Source organism: Vanacampus margaritifer, chromosome 10 (genome assembly GCF_051991255.1).
Source record: "Vanacampus margaritifer isolate UIUO_Vmar chromosome 10, RoL_Vmar_1.0, whole genome shotgun sequence".
Taxonomy (NCBI): domain Eukaryota; kingdom Metazoa; phylum Chordata; class Actinopteri; order Syngnathiformes; family Syngnathidae; genus Vanacampus; species Vanacampus margaritifer.
This window is the reverse complement of record NC_135441.1, coordinates 16,653,454-16,667,483: the sequence shown is the minus strand read 5'-3', so window position 1 is coordinate 16,667,483 and position 14,030 is coordinate 16,653,454. Positions and strand designations below refer to the sequence as shown.

At 39.4% G+C, this 14,030-nt stretch overlaps 2 protein-coding genes across 2 annotated transcripts; one reads left to right on the top strand and one right to left on the bottom strand.

Moving 5' to 3' along the window:
• Window positions 1-112: 112 nt before the first annotated feature.
• phykpl (5-phosphohydroxy-L-lysine phospho-lyase) lies at window positions 113-3,726 on the bottom strand. Its single transcript, XM_077577230.1, has 13 exons — window positions 3,409-3,726; window positions 3,171-3,289; window positions 2,912-3,071; window positions 2,520-2,594; window positions 2,361-2,448; window positions 2,163-2,279; window positions 2,005-2,087; window positions 1,714-1,939; window positions 1,453-1,607; window positions 1,252-1,341; window positions 903-1,036; window positions 785-825; window positions 113-334 (listed from the first exon to the last, which is right to left on the bottom strand). The coding sequence occupies exons 1-12, from the start codon at window positions 3,465-3,467 to the stop codon at window positions 785-787; spliced, it is 1,347 nt and encodes a 448-aa protein (XP_077433356.1). The 5' UTR covers window positions 3,468-3,726; the 3' UTR covers window positions 113-334.
• A 215-nt stretch (window positions 3,727-3,941) lies between these two features.
• On the top strand, window positions 3,942-14,020 carry LOC144058743 (protein FAM53C-like). The gene is made up of 5 exons (XM_077577231.1): window positions 3,942-4,018; window positions 6,226-6,414; window positions 7,860-7,920; window positions 7,990-8,765; window positions 11,096-14,020. Exons 2-5 carry the CDS (start codon window positions 6,337-6,339, stop codon window positions 11,336-11,338), a joined length of 1,158 nt encoding a protein of 385 aa, XP_077433357.1. The 5' UTR covers window positions 3,942-4,018; window positions 6,226-6,336; the 3' UTR covers window positions 11,339-14,020.
• The last annotated feature ends 10 nt before the right edge of the window (window positions 14,021-14,030 follow it).

Here is a 14,030-nt window from a genome sequence, read left to right as displayed (position 1 = left end):
AGTAATCATCGCGGCGGATGCCTCTTTGGGAAGCTGCGGGAGAGGGCTTCGCCACCTGCAGTGTTAATATTCAACCCACTAGATGTGGAACTGCGATACTTGAACGAACATAGTGTGTGTGGTCTGGTAAGTGCTAATCTTTAACATGTGTATTGATTTTAGGAAGAGTATTTTGACACGGTATTGCAAATTTATTGAAAAGAACACATGTTCACTTAAAAAAAAATGCACAGGTTACATATCAGAGCAGTAAAGATTGTAGAACTGTCTTTAGGTATGTACTCCAGATGGATTGAATCCACTCCTTTCCGTCTTGCAAAATGGTGCATAGTACCTATTGGCACAAAAATGAATGTTTACTTAAGAGTGCAGGATAACAGTAGTGTAACCACACTAAGTTGCCTCTGATTTGAAATTTCCTAAATGCAGGTTGGGCCATAAGTTTCCATACATAGGGGTTTGTATACAGATGATACATGAAACAAAATAAACATACAAAGGGTTAGTACTTAATATCTTGGGTATCGGAAACAAAAATTACAATATGCTGCACATATTTAAGGTTTGTATACCTATGGATACTTGAATATGACAATACATTACAAATATCCCTATTTATGGAAACTTGTACACCCTGTAGAGCATCAGACAATAGCAATGTGTGAAATGATTGAGCGTGCTATATCTGTCAGATGATAGATCATCTCTACCTCTGAACTTAATGAATGTGACAGTCTGACAATGTCTGATTTAAATTAAAACATTTTCTACAGGATCAACAAACCTAGATGTCTTCCTTTTCCAGCTTCACATTGGCTTCCATGTCTAGGAAATGGCAAAGTACAATTTTTTGTTGAGGGTGTAGTTCAGTTAAGTTCAATGTTCGTTTTGCCGATATGAACCTGTGAGTATGCGATCAATGCACCGCACCACCAGCTCAGCATTCTCCATATTGAAGCACATGGGCGGTTTAAACTTCAAGACGCTTTCCCAGGGCCCATCGGTACTCACACAGATTCGATCCTCCACTTTGAGCCTGAATGAAAGCAGAAAATTGGTCAATGAAAACCAATTGACCACCCGTTTTTATTTTTAAATGGAGCAACTAAAGGTACGTTTGGGTAAATACATAAACAAAAATAGCTCGGCTATGACATTTGCTATGGTTTTCTTGAGAATCCAACTCCCTACGTTTATATAAATAGCTTGTGACTAGCCCTGGTTTGTGTATGCTGTATCTTGCAGTTATACCTTTTCGCCACCTGTGCGGCGGATTTGGTGGCAGGTGTCCTCAGTTCTCTGTCTTCTACCAGCTCAACTCCCACAAAAAGTCCTTCGCCCCTGTAATACAGCACTGCTACCGTTAAATGCTTTTTACACCAGGTTTTGAGAAAATGACATTAGCCAACCATAAATATGGTTTAGCTAACAATAACCGTTCTTGTCCGTTACCTAACATCTCCAATAATTTGATGTCGGCTTTTCAGCTTGGTGAACAAATCTTTCAGATGTGCTCCGACCCTTTTGGCATTCCCTCGCAGGTCCTCTTTGTCTATCACATCAAGGACGGCTAAACCAATTGCACAGGACACGGGGTTCCCTCCAAACTGGGAGGGGGGGGCAATTCCATATTTGTGTAAAATTCACAACGGCATGAAATTAGAAATTTTGCCTAGACATCTAATGTATCGAATGCTATTAATTTATAGTTACCGTATTAAAGTACTCGACTCCATTGCCGGTGAAAGCTTGAGCTATTTCTGCTGTAGTTGCCACGCACGCAATTGGATGCCCGTTCCCCATTGGCTTGCCCATGGTCACTATGTCGGGACAAAATTCTGCTCCTTGCAACTGAAAAGCCCAAAAGTGACTACCCACACGTCCGAAGCCGGTCTGCACCTCATCCGCCACAAACACCCCGCCTGCTGAGTGCACGTATCTGTGGAAAACAAAAGTGCAATCTTGTGCTAATGACATACTGTACATCAAGAAAACAAAACTTACTCTGCAACTTTGGCCGAGTATCCCTGTGGCAGAATGATTTGTCCTCCCACACTTGGCATTGATTCGGCAAAGAAGGCCGATATCTGTGGAAAATGGGCAAAAGTGTGTTACTTTGTTGCATGCCACCAGGTGACTTGTTTTCCTTTTTCTTACATCACCTTGCGACCTTTCTTGTGCACCTCCTCTATTAAGTCCTTCACTGTATCTGCATAAGCTTGACCTGGATTTGGCTCATCCTCTTTGTACATACCTCTGTAAGTGTCTGGTAAGGGTGCCTGACACAGTGAAACACATTACAGTATTTAACAACACAAAAACACATTTGAGCATTTTGAGTAACCAAATATTTTACACACCACGTGAACCCATTCTTTTTGTCCATTCAATTTCCGGAACTTGTATGGACTAATGTCGATGAGGGACACTAAATGACCGTGGTATGCACTAAAAGGAGATTTGACGCTGATGAGTCACAGTGAAGAAATGAATGTGATTTGTTGTAGGGAAATCCTCACTGGTCAAGCACGATGACATCCTCGTGTTGAGTGTATTGCTGAGCCAAGCGTAGTGCAAGATCATTGGCCTCGGAGCTGTCACAAGAACACGTTGAGCTTTGGGGTCAAATGTACATGCACCTGTTTGAACGTTTCAGCACCTTTTGCACAATCTGCTCTTAGCAAGGAGCGGAAGTTCAATCTAAAATTTACTAGTTCAGTTAGAGTGGGAGTTAATCATGCGATTCAGGGTTTGGTTCGAACCCTGAGTTACAGAAAGGTACATCATTTTGCTGTTCTGAGGAAAAAGCAAATTGTGCAAAAAGATCACCCATAAAGGTACAGTGCCGTTTGGGATGATCTTGAAAGTTCCCCCCAAAAACTGATATCCCTTTTTCTTTAGTGTTACCTACCCAGAGTTGACAAAATAGAAGACAGACAGTCTCTCGGGCAAGGTGGCAGCCAGGCGGTCTGCGTACAAGACTAAATTGTCGTGCAGGAATCTCGTGTTGGTGTTCAGAAGATCCATTTGTTCTGCTGCAGCCTTTGTAACACTGGGGTGGCAATGGCCCACTAATAGTGCAAAGCCGTGTGTTTGAGTCATCGTTGCCACTAGGTGGCACAAGCATGGCATGCAGTTTTAAAAACATTACACCGCATAAAATATTTTACCATGATGAACATTGCTGATGCAGTCCAGATACCGCTTGACGTTCTCATCAAAAAGATATTGGCCCCTTGCCCTTACAATTTTGACAGGATCGTCTGAATAAAAAAGTCTGCACGATTGCCTGCAATCGAAAAAATATGGAACAGTTATCACATGACGCTTGTGAGACTATAAACTACCACATAGTATAGTTTACAGTACACGTAAGCAGTCGAATGTTGTTTTTAAGAGTATAGTTACCCGATCAATCGACTCCTCTTTGCCAGAGTTTCCTCTTTTCTGAGTAGTTCTGAAGCCATATTTTACAGGTCAGAGTATTATAATTCTGTGTAAGAAAAGCCGAACGGTTCAGTTAGTCCAAGTCTTGAGGTGAACTTATGTCTCTCTAGTAGACACGAGGTAAATTAGTCAGCTTTCCTTGCATTATAAATGTACGTCACTGTAGATATCTGCGCAAAAACACATGTATCAGAATTATATTAGGTTGTTTGTTGAAATTCTATTTATATATATATAATCTGTCGACGCAGTTTCGACATTTCCGCCTTCGTTTCTGCCGTGGCCCTTTATGGATTAGTCCATTTAAAATTTGTATATGTACAGCGTAAATGTTTATTGTGAGGCTACGAACAGAACTCCAGCAAATAGATTTATAAATACAAATATTATCCTGTTTATGAACATTGTTTACAATAGGAATAGTGTTTGCGTTGTTCTCTAATGGTGACATTTGAAGCAGCGTTTACCCCTCTTAATGGTATCGCCCAGAGGCTATATAAGTACTCCGCCTCGCTCTTCTCATCCCGTGCACTGTGTGCAGCTTCGGTTGCTAAGGAACCACCGAACGAAGGTAATACATCAAGACAGCTGTAGCACGCTAGCTTGCAAATAAGCTGCGTAAAGCTAGCCAACGCGACCGTATCTGCCCGGACGTGCTTATTCCGTCATGTCATATTGTCTCAAATATAACAGCAGCATTTGTGTGCAATGTCAAGCTAGTAGTCGACATAAATGATCAGAATATGATGTAAAGTCAATAGTAGGGACGCTTGTGATTCTACTAGCTGGCTAGCAGAGGCGACTGCTAAGTTGTGTTGCACGAGCTGCATCGTGCTGCTGAGCTAACTTTGCTCAATAGACTGTCTTGATTTTTTTTTCAATGCAAAGAAGTTGTATTTTGACAGTGACGATTATTTGCCCTGTCTTGATTGAATGTTTAATGCCAATTAAGACCCTAAAAAAAAGGATGCAGGAATGTTTAATGTCAATTAAGACTAAAAAAAAGGATGCAGAAAACTACGCAAAACGTAAGTTGGAGAAATGAACTCTTCTGTGCTGTCATTCGCGTTATTAAATCAATTCATTGTAGATTCATGATGTACCATATTTTTTATTTTATTTTAGATGCACTTCAATTTATTTGTAAAACTAGTTCGGATAGTTACTGTCTATTCATATTTGTGAGTGTCTAGTCTGCATAGGTCCTGGTGAAAAGGCTTGCTTTTTTTTTTTTTTTGACATGTAGCACCACGTTTACCCTCTGGAGGAAGGCCCTCGAGGCCACATCTGACTGCCAACACTAAGTATTGAGTCAGACCATATTCAACCAGTTGCATATTGTCAGCAGTTTTAACCTGGACTTGGAACATAATGCGTACTTTCTAGAACAAATACAATTTTAATCACTTTTGCTGTCATATTTACTGGCTGCTGTCAAACCCATAAGATACATATTGTGTTTTAATCCCAATTATGGTTTGGGTTGTAATACAGTTATTGGTTATAAGGCATGGTAAAAAAAAATTTTTTAAAGAGGTTTGCAGATTTGATAATTATTTGATCTTATTAACGTTAATATACAGACAAATGTCTTATTAAATGAAAACACATGGCATTATTTTTATGTAGACGCATCCAAGTGTTTTTTATTTGCCTTTGTATTACAAATGCTGTATACTTTGTCATCATTCCTTTGTACCTCTTGTTAAGATTCTATGGCATGCTTCCAACCCCGATCCCCATTCATTTTCCCCACACTTCCCCCATTCGCTCCCTTTTTCGTCTCTCCCTCCCCCTTCGGGTTTCTCCACAAGTCACAACTGCTGTTATCTGTTTAGGCTGACCCAACTAACTTTGACTGCCACATTTTCACCCCCCCCCCCCCCTCCAAAAAAAAAAGCTTTCCACTTGGGACTTGGTCTGCATGTTCATTGCTCTGACTATGGTTTGCGATGTTTGTGCGAGTCATAAGGGTTTTCAGTTCTCACATACTAAGTGACCATGATGGAATGTGAAGTGTTTCTTTGTTCTGGGTCTCCTCGTGTCCATGTGTGCTCTCGGCTTTTGTGAACGTGAACTTCTACTTTTGGCTTTCATGAGTGCATTAGACACTTATTGGAGATTCATAAGTTTTATCCAACTTATCACACTGTCAAGATTGGAATATACTCAAAAAATGCAATATGTTCAACTGGTGGTAAATTAACTCATTCACTGCCATTGACGGCTATAGACGTCAAAAATTTATTTGAACTATTTCTATTAGTTTAATATTTTCCCCACTTTTGTTAACAAGTGTATGAAAACCTAGAATGTTTTTATTGTATTAGAACAGATATAAAATGTGTGATTAATTGTGAAGTCATGCGATTAATTACGATTAAAAAATGTATTCGCCTGACGCCCCTAATTTTTAATAATCGTTTCTTAAAAAAAAAAAAAAAAGGATAAAAAATATTTTATTTATTTTTCTTAAAGAAAAGATTTTTAAAAATTATGGGCGTTAGGCTTTAAAAAAAAAAAAATCGTAATTAATCACATGACTTCACTCGTGAACTCACGATTAATCACAAATTTTATATCTGCTCTTAACGTTCAAAAAATAATCTAGGTTTTCATACTCTTGTTAACAAAAGTGGGGGGAAAAATGTTAAACTAATAGAAATAGTTCAAATGAATTTATGACGTCGCTAGCCGTCAATGGCAGTGAATGAGTTAACATTGCCTCTTGAAAACTGTGTATGCTCCAGAGTAATGATGTTTCTCATCTCCCTTCAGGTGAAATGAAGATGGTAATAACCAGTGTAACCAAATGAGGTGTGGAGGGCACACGGCATCAATCATGCCAGGTGTCTGACAAATGTCTCTTCCTGGATCAGCGGTACCATTATGGTGACACTCATCACAGAGCAGCTCCGAAAGCAAAGTTTGGAAGAACCTTATCACAAGGCTTTCAACGTGAATGTGGTATGTAAACGTCAAATATGAATGTAGACCATGTTAATCAGTTCACATCCTATTTATTAACAATTTTTTAGCAAGGTAGGAAAAAACATCACAATGCGAGCATTTTAAAATGATCACTTATAATTAAAGCTGTCAAAAAAAATGGATTATCAAATTAATTGATAGCTATTTTAGTAATTGAGTAATGGGTTGGAAGCCATTTTTTTCATTTAAAATTGTCCAGATCTTCTGATTTCAGTATATCAACAGTAATTGTTCACTGATTTCTGTAGTCCTTCATGAAAGAAGATTAATTATCTTCTGTGTATAATCAAAATGGGACATTTAAACATATATTTTTACTTTGGACAACAATGACTGAACCGGTAACATAGAACATCACCCCCCCCCCCCCTTTAAAAATGAAATAAAAAATAATTACAAGTACAAAATAAACACCATTCATTGCCTTTTTCAACATATTGTAGATAGATTACAAGGAATAAAAAAAGAGTCAATCAAAGTTGCCTTTCCCGTTTAGAGGTAGTGCTGTAGGGTTGGGCATAATAATCAGTTCATGTTTTGTTCTTCATTGAGTTTTGTAGCTGTTGACAGCAACCAACACTGACTGGCATGTTGATTCACTCTCAATTGGGTTGCGCTGCAAACAACAACATTATGTCATCCACGTGCAGTTGAGCTGCATTCAAACTAGGGGTGTGCCAAAAAAAAAAAATCTCATTTAGTACGATTCAGAATCGATTTTAAATGTCCCAAAATAGATTTTTATTTAAATTATTTATACTGTCTTGCCTTTGTCTGTGTGTGCCTTTATCTGGAGCGCTGTTCATGTTGTACCTGATTTGGCCACTTAGGGGCAGTGTGGTTCCACGCGGTCTGATACACTGTTAAGTTGTAGCCACATTAGTGAGTAGAAGGAAAAAGTCACAATCACGTTATTCCAATAAAAGTTGGGTTTTTTTTGCAGTGTGGAGCCGTTCTTTTGAGTGATAAAAGTTAGTATTAGCGAGTCAGACTGGAGTTGCTCATTACAATTCCCTTGCACATCTATAGATTGAAGCAAAAATCATTGTCAATGAAATCATTTTGACACAAAAAGCGTTCTTAACCGAAAATCGATCCTCAATCGAATCGCAGACCCAAAAATCTGAATCGAATCCTGAGACATTCAAAGATTCCCATCCCCAAATTCAAACTACTCCAGCTCTGTCCATTACTCTGCTGAATATAAAAATGGGTTTAGTACATTAGTACGTTTTTCTCCTCACTCAATCAATGAAATGCAGTGAAATACCCGCCCTCAGTGTGCACAAGTTGTTTATGTTTGTTGTTGAATGAATCACAGGAGCTGGTATGGTATGATGTCATACTATTGCCGTCTTGCCAACACAACCTTGTATTGCTTTGTGGACTTGTTTTGGCATTCAAATGACTTGTGTTTCCAGACACTCCCCGCTTTAGGCTCCAGCCCGACTACTTCCTGGAGTGCGTGCAAACCAACGCAAGGCAAGTTCACCCAAATAATATTTGTGCGGCGTTGACGACACGTGTCACATTTTCTCTTGGTATTTCCAGAGAAAAACCCGGATGCAACATGTGGACTGGATTCCACGCGGCCATACCAAGCGGCAAAACCTCGCCATGGGACTGAGGTTTCTGTGACGGCGTTCCAGAGCTCCCCTCCACCGCCGCCTCCAAAACGCCACTGTCGCTCGCTGTCGGTCCCGGAGGACCTGTCCCAGTGCCGGTCCACGTGGCATCCCAGCGCATCCAAAGTGTGGACTGCGGTCAAACGCGCCAGCCAAACGTCTCATCTGGGCTCAGTCGCCAGCTCCTTGCCTCTTTGCGGCCCCAGGACCTTCTATAAGTCGTCCTCGCTACATTCCTCCTCGAGCCCGACTTTCTTTAGCTTAGCGTTATCTTCCGACTCTCTGCTGTCGTGGAGCTTTCCGTGGGACCCGTGCGACTCGCCCAAAACGGCCTGCTCGTCGTCATTCGCCACCCCGTCCTCGTCCCCGACGCCCTTAGCCGGTCGCTCTGTGCTACACCGCCGCCGCTACTCCCTGTCGCCTCTGCAAGTTCTGAACACGTCTGTGTTGTCCCAGCACCCTCAGCCGGCCCACGTTCCCGCTCCGCCTTACGGCCGCTCCGCCGGCGAGTGCCCGGCTTTGTCTCCTTCCCCGACGTCAGCCTGCAGCACGCCATCCTGCTCTCGGCGCCACCTGCACCGAGCGCTGCCGCGATGCCACTCGCAGCCGTGCGACATGCGCAAGCCTCGCTTGAAGAGGCGCCACGACCCAGATGTGTTACCCGCCCCGAGGCCGGGGCTCGACTTCACCAAGATGACACAGGTTAGCTTATTTGCTCTTGACGATGCCGTATCATCGCCTCGGGTAGTTTCAGCGCCTTTCATGCATAACTTGTGGAACGATATAATAACGCTTACTAATATTAGTCCGATTTTGTTAGTAGAATGTAGAAAAACGGATATTAATATATTAATTTTGGGTGTGGTTTCTAGGAGTGTGTTGATAATTCTACTTCATAAGCGTGAAAATAAAAGCTCACATCAAAGGTTGAACACCATCTATTGAATTTCTTTATAGAAATATAAGATATAGAATGTGGTCCTGTGCAGGCAGTGATGTATTATTTAAACATTATTAACAGACTAACAAGTGTAGAAAGTTGTTCATACAATTAACTCATTCACTGCCATTGACGGCTATAAACGTCAAAAATTCATTTTAGTTTTTGTTAACAAGAGTATGAAAACCTAGAATTTTTTTATTGTACATTTAGAAGAGATATAAAATTTGTGATTAATCATTAGTTAAGTCGTGACCAATTACAATAAAAAAAAAAATTGCTTATCACCCCAAATTTTTTTGTATTTTTTTTTTAATGAATTTATGGCGGTGAATGAGTTAAAATAAGCCCTTTAACGCTTCATGAAGCAAAATGGAAAAGGTTTGCTGAAAATGAAGCAAGTTTTGGGCTCACACTTTGGTAGTCTCATGAGGGTACAGGAAAAAAAACATGTTAAAACAATATATTTTTTTATTTTTTATTTATTTTTTAAGAGGTGGGGTGTAACCAACACGTCTGCTTGTGTCTGGACGTGTGCTGTGGCGAACTGCAGTTGCGTTTTGTTTTTAACTGGTTTCGTGTATTAAACACATGCAATGGTATTTAAAACATGTAAAAAAAAAATTAGAGCTTAAAAAAGAAAGAAAAAAATAATTTAGCAGGTAAGCAAACAATGAAATGTGATATAGTAGAGGAGCTCTAATCATAGTGGCTATAAAAAGTCTACACACCCCTTCAAATGCCAAGTATATATATAAAAGATACAATGATAAATCATTTCCAAACTGTTTCTGCTGTTGTGCTTCATAACCTGTACAAATAAAGTGAAGAAAAAAACCAACATATTTTTGAGAGGAGAAATAAAAATGAACTGAGATGATATGATTGCACAACTGTGCACACCCCCTCTGTTGTGTTCAGAATTTGCTAATCACATTCAAACTAATGTGAAATGGGAGTCAGAAAAAAGATTACTGTTGTTCTACTTTCATCGGACCAATAACGCATTTTCCCACGCGTTAGCGAGTTCACGTGTGGTTTTGCATGATTTTGAAACGGCAAAAAAAAAAAAAGTTTCATTTCTTCTAAATGGTATGTTTGTTGGGAAAAGTTCAATTGTGGGGGTAGAATCATGCTTTGGGGCTGTTTAATTGGACCATTCGCCTTTGTTTAAGTGAAGCGGCTTAAGAACTATGGAGGCAGGTATGAGCTGACTTCCATTTAATACAAGTTTGAATCTCATTAGTTAATTCTGAGCTCAGTAGACAATAATAAACTCCATTCACTGCCATAAATTCATTTAAAAAAATAAATTTGGGGTGACAGGCGATTAAAATTTGTAATTGTAACTAATCGCATGACTTCACTAGTTAACTCACGATTAACCACAAATTCTATATCTGTTCTAAATGTACAATTCAAAAAAATCTTAAGTTTTCATACTCTTGTCAACAAAAGTGGGGGAAAAAAATGGTAAACTAACAAAAATAGTTTAAATTAATTTTTGACGTTTATAGCCGTCAATGGCAATGCATAAAAAAGAAAAGAGAAAACATTATTACAAATTTAGGGCGTCAGGCGATTAAAAATTGTAATCATAATTAATCGCATGACTTCACTAGTTAACTCACAATTAATCACACATTTTATATCTGTTCTAAATGTACAATAAAAAAATCTAGGTTTTCATACTCTTGTTAACAAAAGTGGGAAAAAATGTTAAACCAATAAAAATAGTTCAAATGAATTTTTGACGTCTATAGCAGTCAATGGCAGTGAATGAGTTAATATTCTCATAAGTAATTACCACCAATCAAAATAGCTTTGTAATTACTTACAGATGCCACACGATGGCAGCAAAGCACCCCCCCCCATTAGACAAGGCTGTGTCTTAACTAAATCAAGCACCTTCATTGGCCCAAATATGCCACAAAATGGCGCCAAAGCAATATTGTTATATATATTAGACATGGCTTTCAGCTAATAGAAATAGTTCAAATTAATTTTTGGCGTCCATAGCCGTCAATGGCAGTGAATGAGTTAATGATGGCCGAGTATGTCACCCTGATATCAATTTTGCCTCTTTCTCCAGATTGGCAATGGCGAGGCTCTAATTTCTGGTTCAGGCACTCTCATGGCTCTGGTGCATTCCCAGAACTCTGCTCCGTCTCCTGTGGAGTTTCTGGGTCGAGCCAGCATCAGACCACTGAGTGAAAGTGAGGAGGAAGAGGAGGAGGAGGACGATACAATTAAAAGAACTGCGACGCCCGAGGCCCATTTGATGTTTGAGCGAGACTGCACAGAACTGGACTTGAACCTCATAGAAGAAAACTGACGATGGAGGAAAATTCTGCTTCCTGTGGTCTCAGCTTCTTTCACTATGTTAAGCACACTTGTACACGCTCGCTGCCTCAGGCTTATGACTATACTCGAGATCCAAGCAGTTTGCAGCTAAAAACAAACCACTCTCCAGCTAGTTACTGTTAAAAAAAACTTTAGTGTTAATAGTGCCTCCCTTTTCAACACTCCGAAGTGAAATTGACAATTTGTGCAGACAGACTCTGTCTATATGGTGGCTTCTGCTGGTAAATGATTTCATTTTAAGTAGGGCTGCCATGATGTGGATGTTTAGTACTTGTCTTGATATATATATATTTTTTTTTTCTGGTGCTCAACACAGTACAAAAACGTTTTTGCCAGCGCTCCAAAATTTACTCTTTGGAAAAGTTGTCCAGGAGGTTGCGCAACAGGCCTGATGACTCATCCATGGCAGTACAAACAATGTTGGCAGAGCACCCCCCCCCCCCTCCCCTCAAATTGAAGCTAGCAAAGATTTCTTGACAATCATATATTTTATGTGACCTCACTAGTCCAAACATGATTAACATTACATTTGTGGAAAATAAATGATGAAGGAAAATCCAGCCGCTTTAATCCAATGGCCAATCACAGCTCATTTGTTTTGTGAAGCTGCGCTGTGATTGGTTGCTACATTGATGTCATCTTCAGTTGACAGCAAGTTGCAAAATGGCCGCCCGCTGAGATGGATAAAAATGGCTGGATTTTTCTGCTTAACTCATATATTTTGACTAGTGGGGCTGCATAGAACATATTGTCTTTTTTTTGGGGGGGGGGGGTTACTTCCCCTTTAAGGCATGGACAATGAAAAGTAACCAATTAGCTTAACATGCGTCTTGAATATGTGGGAGCTGTTATTATTTGACCCTGGATCTCCCCGAATATGAGGCACACATGCTCACTACTATACAACTGTCATGCACCGCACAATCTATTGAGAACCGGTACAAGCGCTGTATCAATATTTTTGACTTTACAAAGACAATATTCAGTTTTGCATTCTGACATAATTCTCTTGTTCAATTGCCGTATTACTGGCATACTAGTGTATGTTGAAACAGAAGCACAACACATGCTAATCACTTTGATGGAAAAGAATACTCGAAGTTAAATTAACTCGTACACTGCCATTGATGGCTATATACGTCAAAAATTCATTTGAACTATTAGTTTAACATTTTTTTCTCCCTACTTTTGTTACCGACAGTATGGAAACCTAGAAACTATTTTTATTGTACATTTAGAACGGATATAAAATTTGGGATTAATCGTGAGTTAACTAGTGAACATGTGATTAATTACGATAAAAAAAAAAATCTAGATCGTTGAAAATTAGGGGCGTCAAATGTTTAGATTTTTTAATCGGAATTAATCGCATGACTTCAATAGTTAACTCAATGATTAATCACAAATTTTATACATGTTCTAAATGTACAATAAAAAAAAGTCTAGGTTTTCATACTCAACAAAAGAAGGGGGGAAAAAAGTTACAACTAATAGAAATAGTTAAAATGATTTTTGGACGTTTATAACCGTCAATGGCAGTAAATGAGTTAATAACCACTACATTGTCTCACTAGAAGATCTTATTTGTACAGTTCTTGTATGGCGTACTTAATTCTCTGACCAGTAGGTACATTGTCCACACTGAGAATACACTCAAGCTAAACTGGAATAATTGTGTAACCTTGCACGTGCACCCCCGTAAGGCATAACTCTAGCCTCTGACAATAGATCGCATCTATAACGATGACCCTCATGAGAAGACTGCAAACGGTCTCCTCTCCTGCATATACTGTATAAGGAAGCTGGCCAATATTACAGTTGATGGTAGTTAAAACCGTGTTAAATTGAAAAGTCGGCCTCTGATGTGATGATATGACCCGAGGACATATCCTCATTAGCTGTACATGGAGGCTCCACATGATACATTCCGAGATACAGCTCCCATTCAAGACAAATATTTTTAGTCTTTCAGTATGTTAAGAGTATTTTTAATGAGTAATCCCCTTTGTCCATTTATCCATGTTCAGAGTTTTTACATGTCCCTCACACGTATTCACGTCTGATGAGATACCTTCCAATTTGACATGTCTGGAACACCTCTAAGTGCCCCTCCCACTGCAGATGAGACAGTTAATATAAATCTCCGAATGTTTTAACTCATTTATCTTCCATCTCAGTGGCTTCTTTTTAGTCGGTTGATAACGACGATGCAGATGACGCTGTAATTGGATCACGCCTTAAACTCAACATATAGCTTTATGAATTTCACAATTTCATTTTTGTGCTGATTCAGATCCTTCGGAGTGGGTATGTTATGCACTTGACTAGCTTGTTGAATTACTAATGCTGCAGCAAGCCCATTACAAACAATATGGCACAATGTAATGGATCGCGAAGCGAATGGAACCCGAGTCAGTGTGGATGTGAGTGAATGATACAGATGAATTTTGGTGGCCTTTCAGAGATGATTGATTTTGCATACGTTTTCTGATGGAAATATTCTGGTTATGAATATATTGCACAATTTATGTACCAATAAAATTTGATAGAGAATGACAAAAATGTCTGTGTGATATGTAGCTCAATAAACATGACAATACCTTTCAGTATGATGCAAAGCACTGCTTCACTATAATAAACTTGCATTATTCCACTCTGCCTGT

What these genes read in the sequence shown, in the direction of transcription:
- phykpl (XM_077577230.1), bottom strand. Translation starts at nt 3,467, where the DNA reads ATGGCTTCAGAACTACTCAGAAAAGAGGAAACTCTGGCAAAGAGGAGT. An exon ending in GAGTCGAGTACTTTAATACG is followed by an intron (nt 1,608 to 1,713) that starts GTAACTATAAAT and finishes CCCCCCTCCCAG; the next exon opens with TTTGGAGGGAACCCCGTGTC. An exon ending in CAAATTATTGGAGATGTTAG is followed by an intron (nt 1,342 to 1,452) that starts GTAACGGACAAG and finishes GCTGTATTACAG; the next exon opens with GGGCGAAGGACTTTTTGTGG.
- LOC144058743 (XM_077577231.1), top strand. Translation starts at nt 6,337, where the DNA reads ATGGTGACACTCATCACAGAGCAGCTCCGAAAGCAAAGTTTGGAAGAA. An exon ending in TGCGTGCAAACCAACGCAAG is followed by an intron (nt 7,921 to 7,989) that starts GCAAGTTCACCC and finishes TGGTATTTCCAG; the next exon opens with AGAAAAACCCGGATGCAACA. An exon ending in ACTTCACCAAGATGACACAG is followed by an intron (nt 8,766 to 11,095) that starts GTTAGCTTATTT and finishes CTCTTTCTCCAG; the next exon opens with ATTGGCAATGGCGAGGCTCT.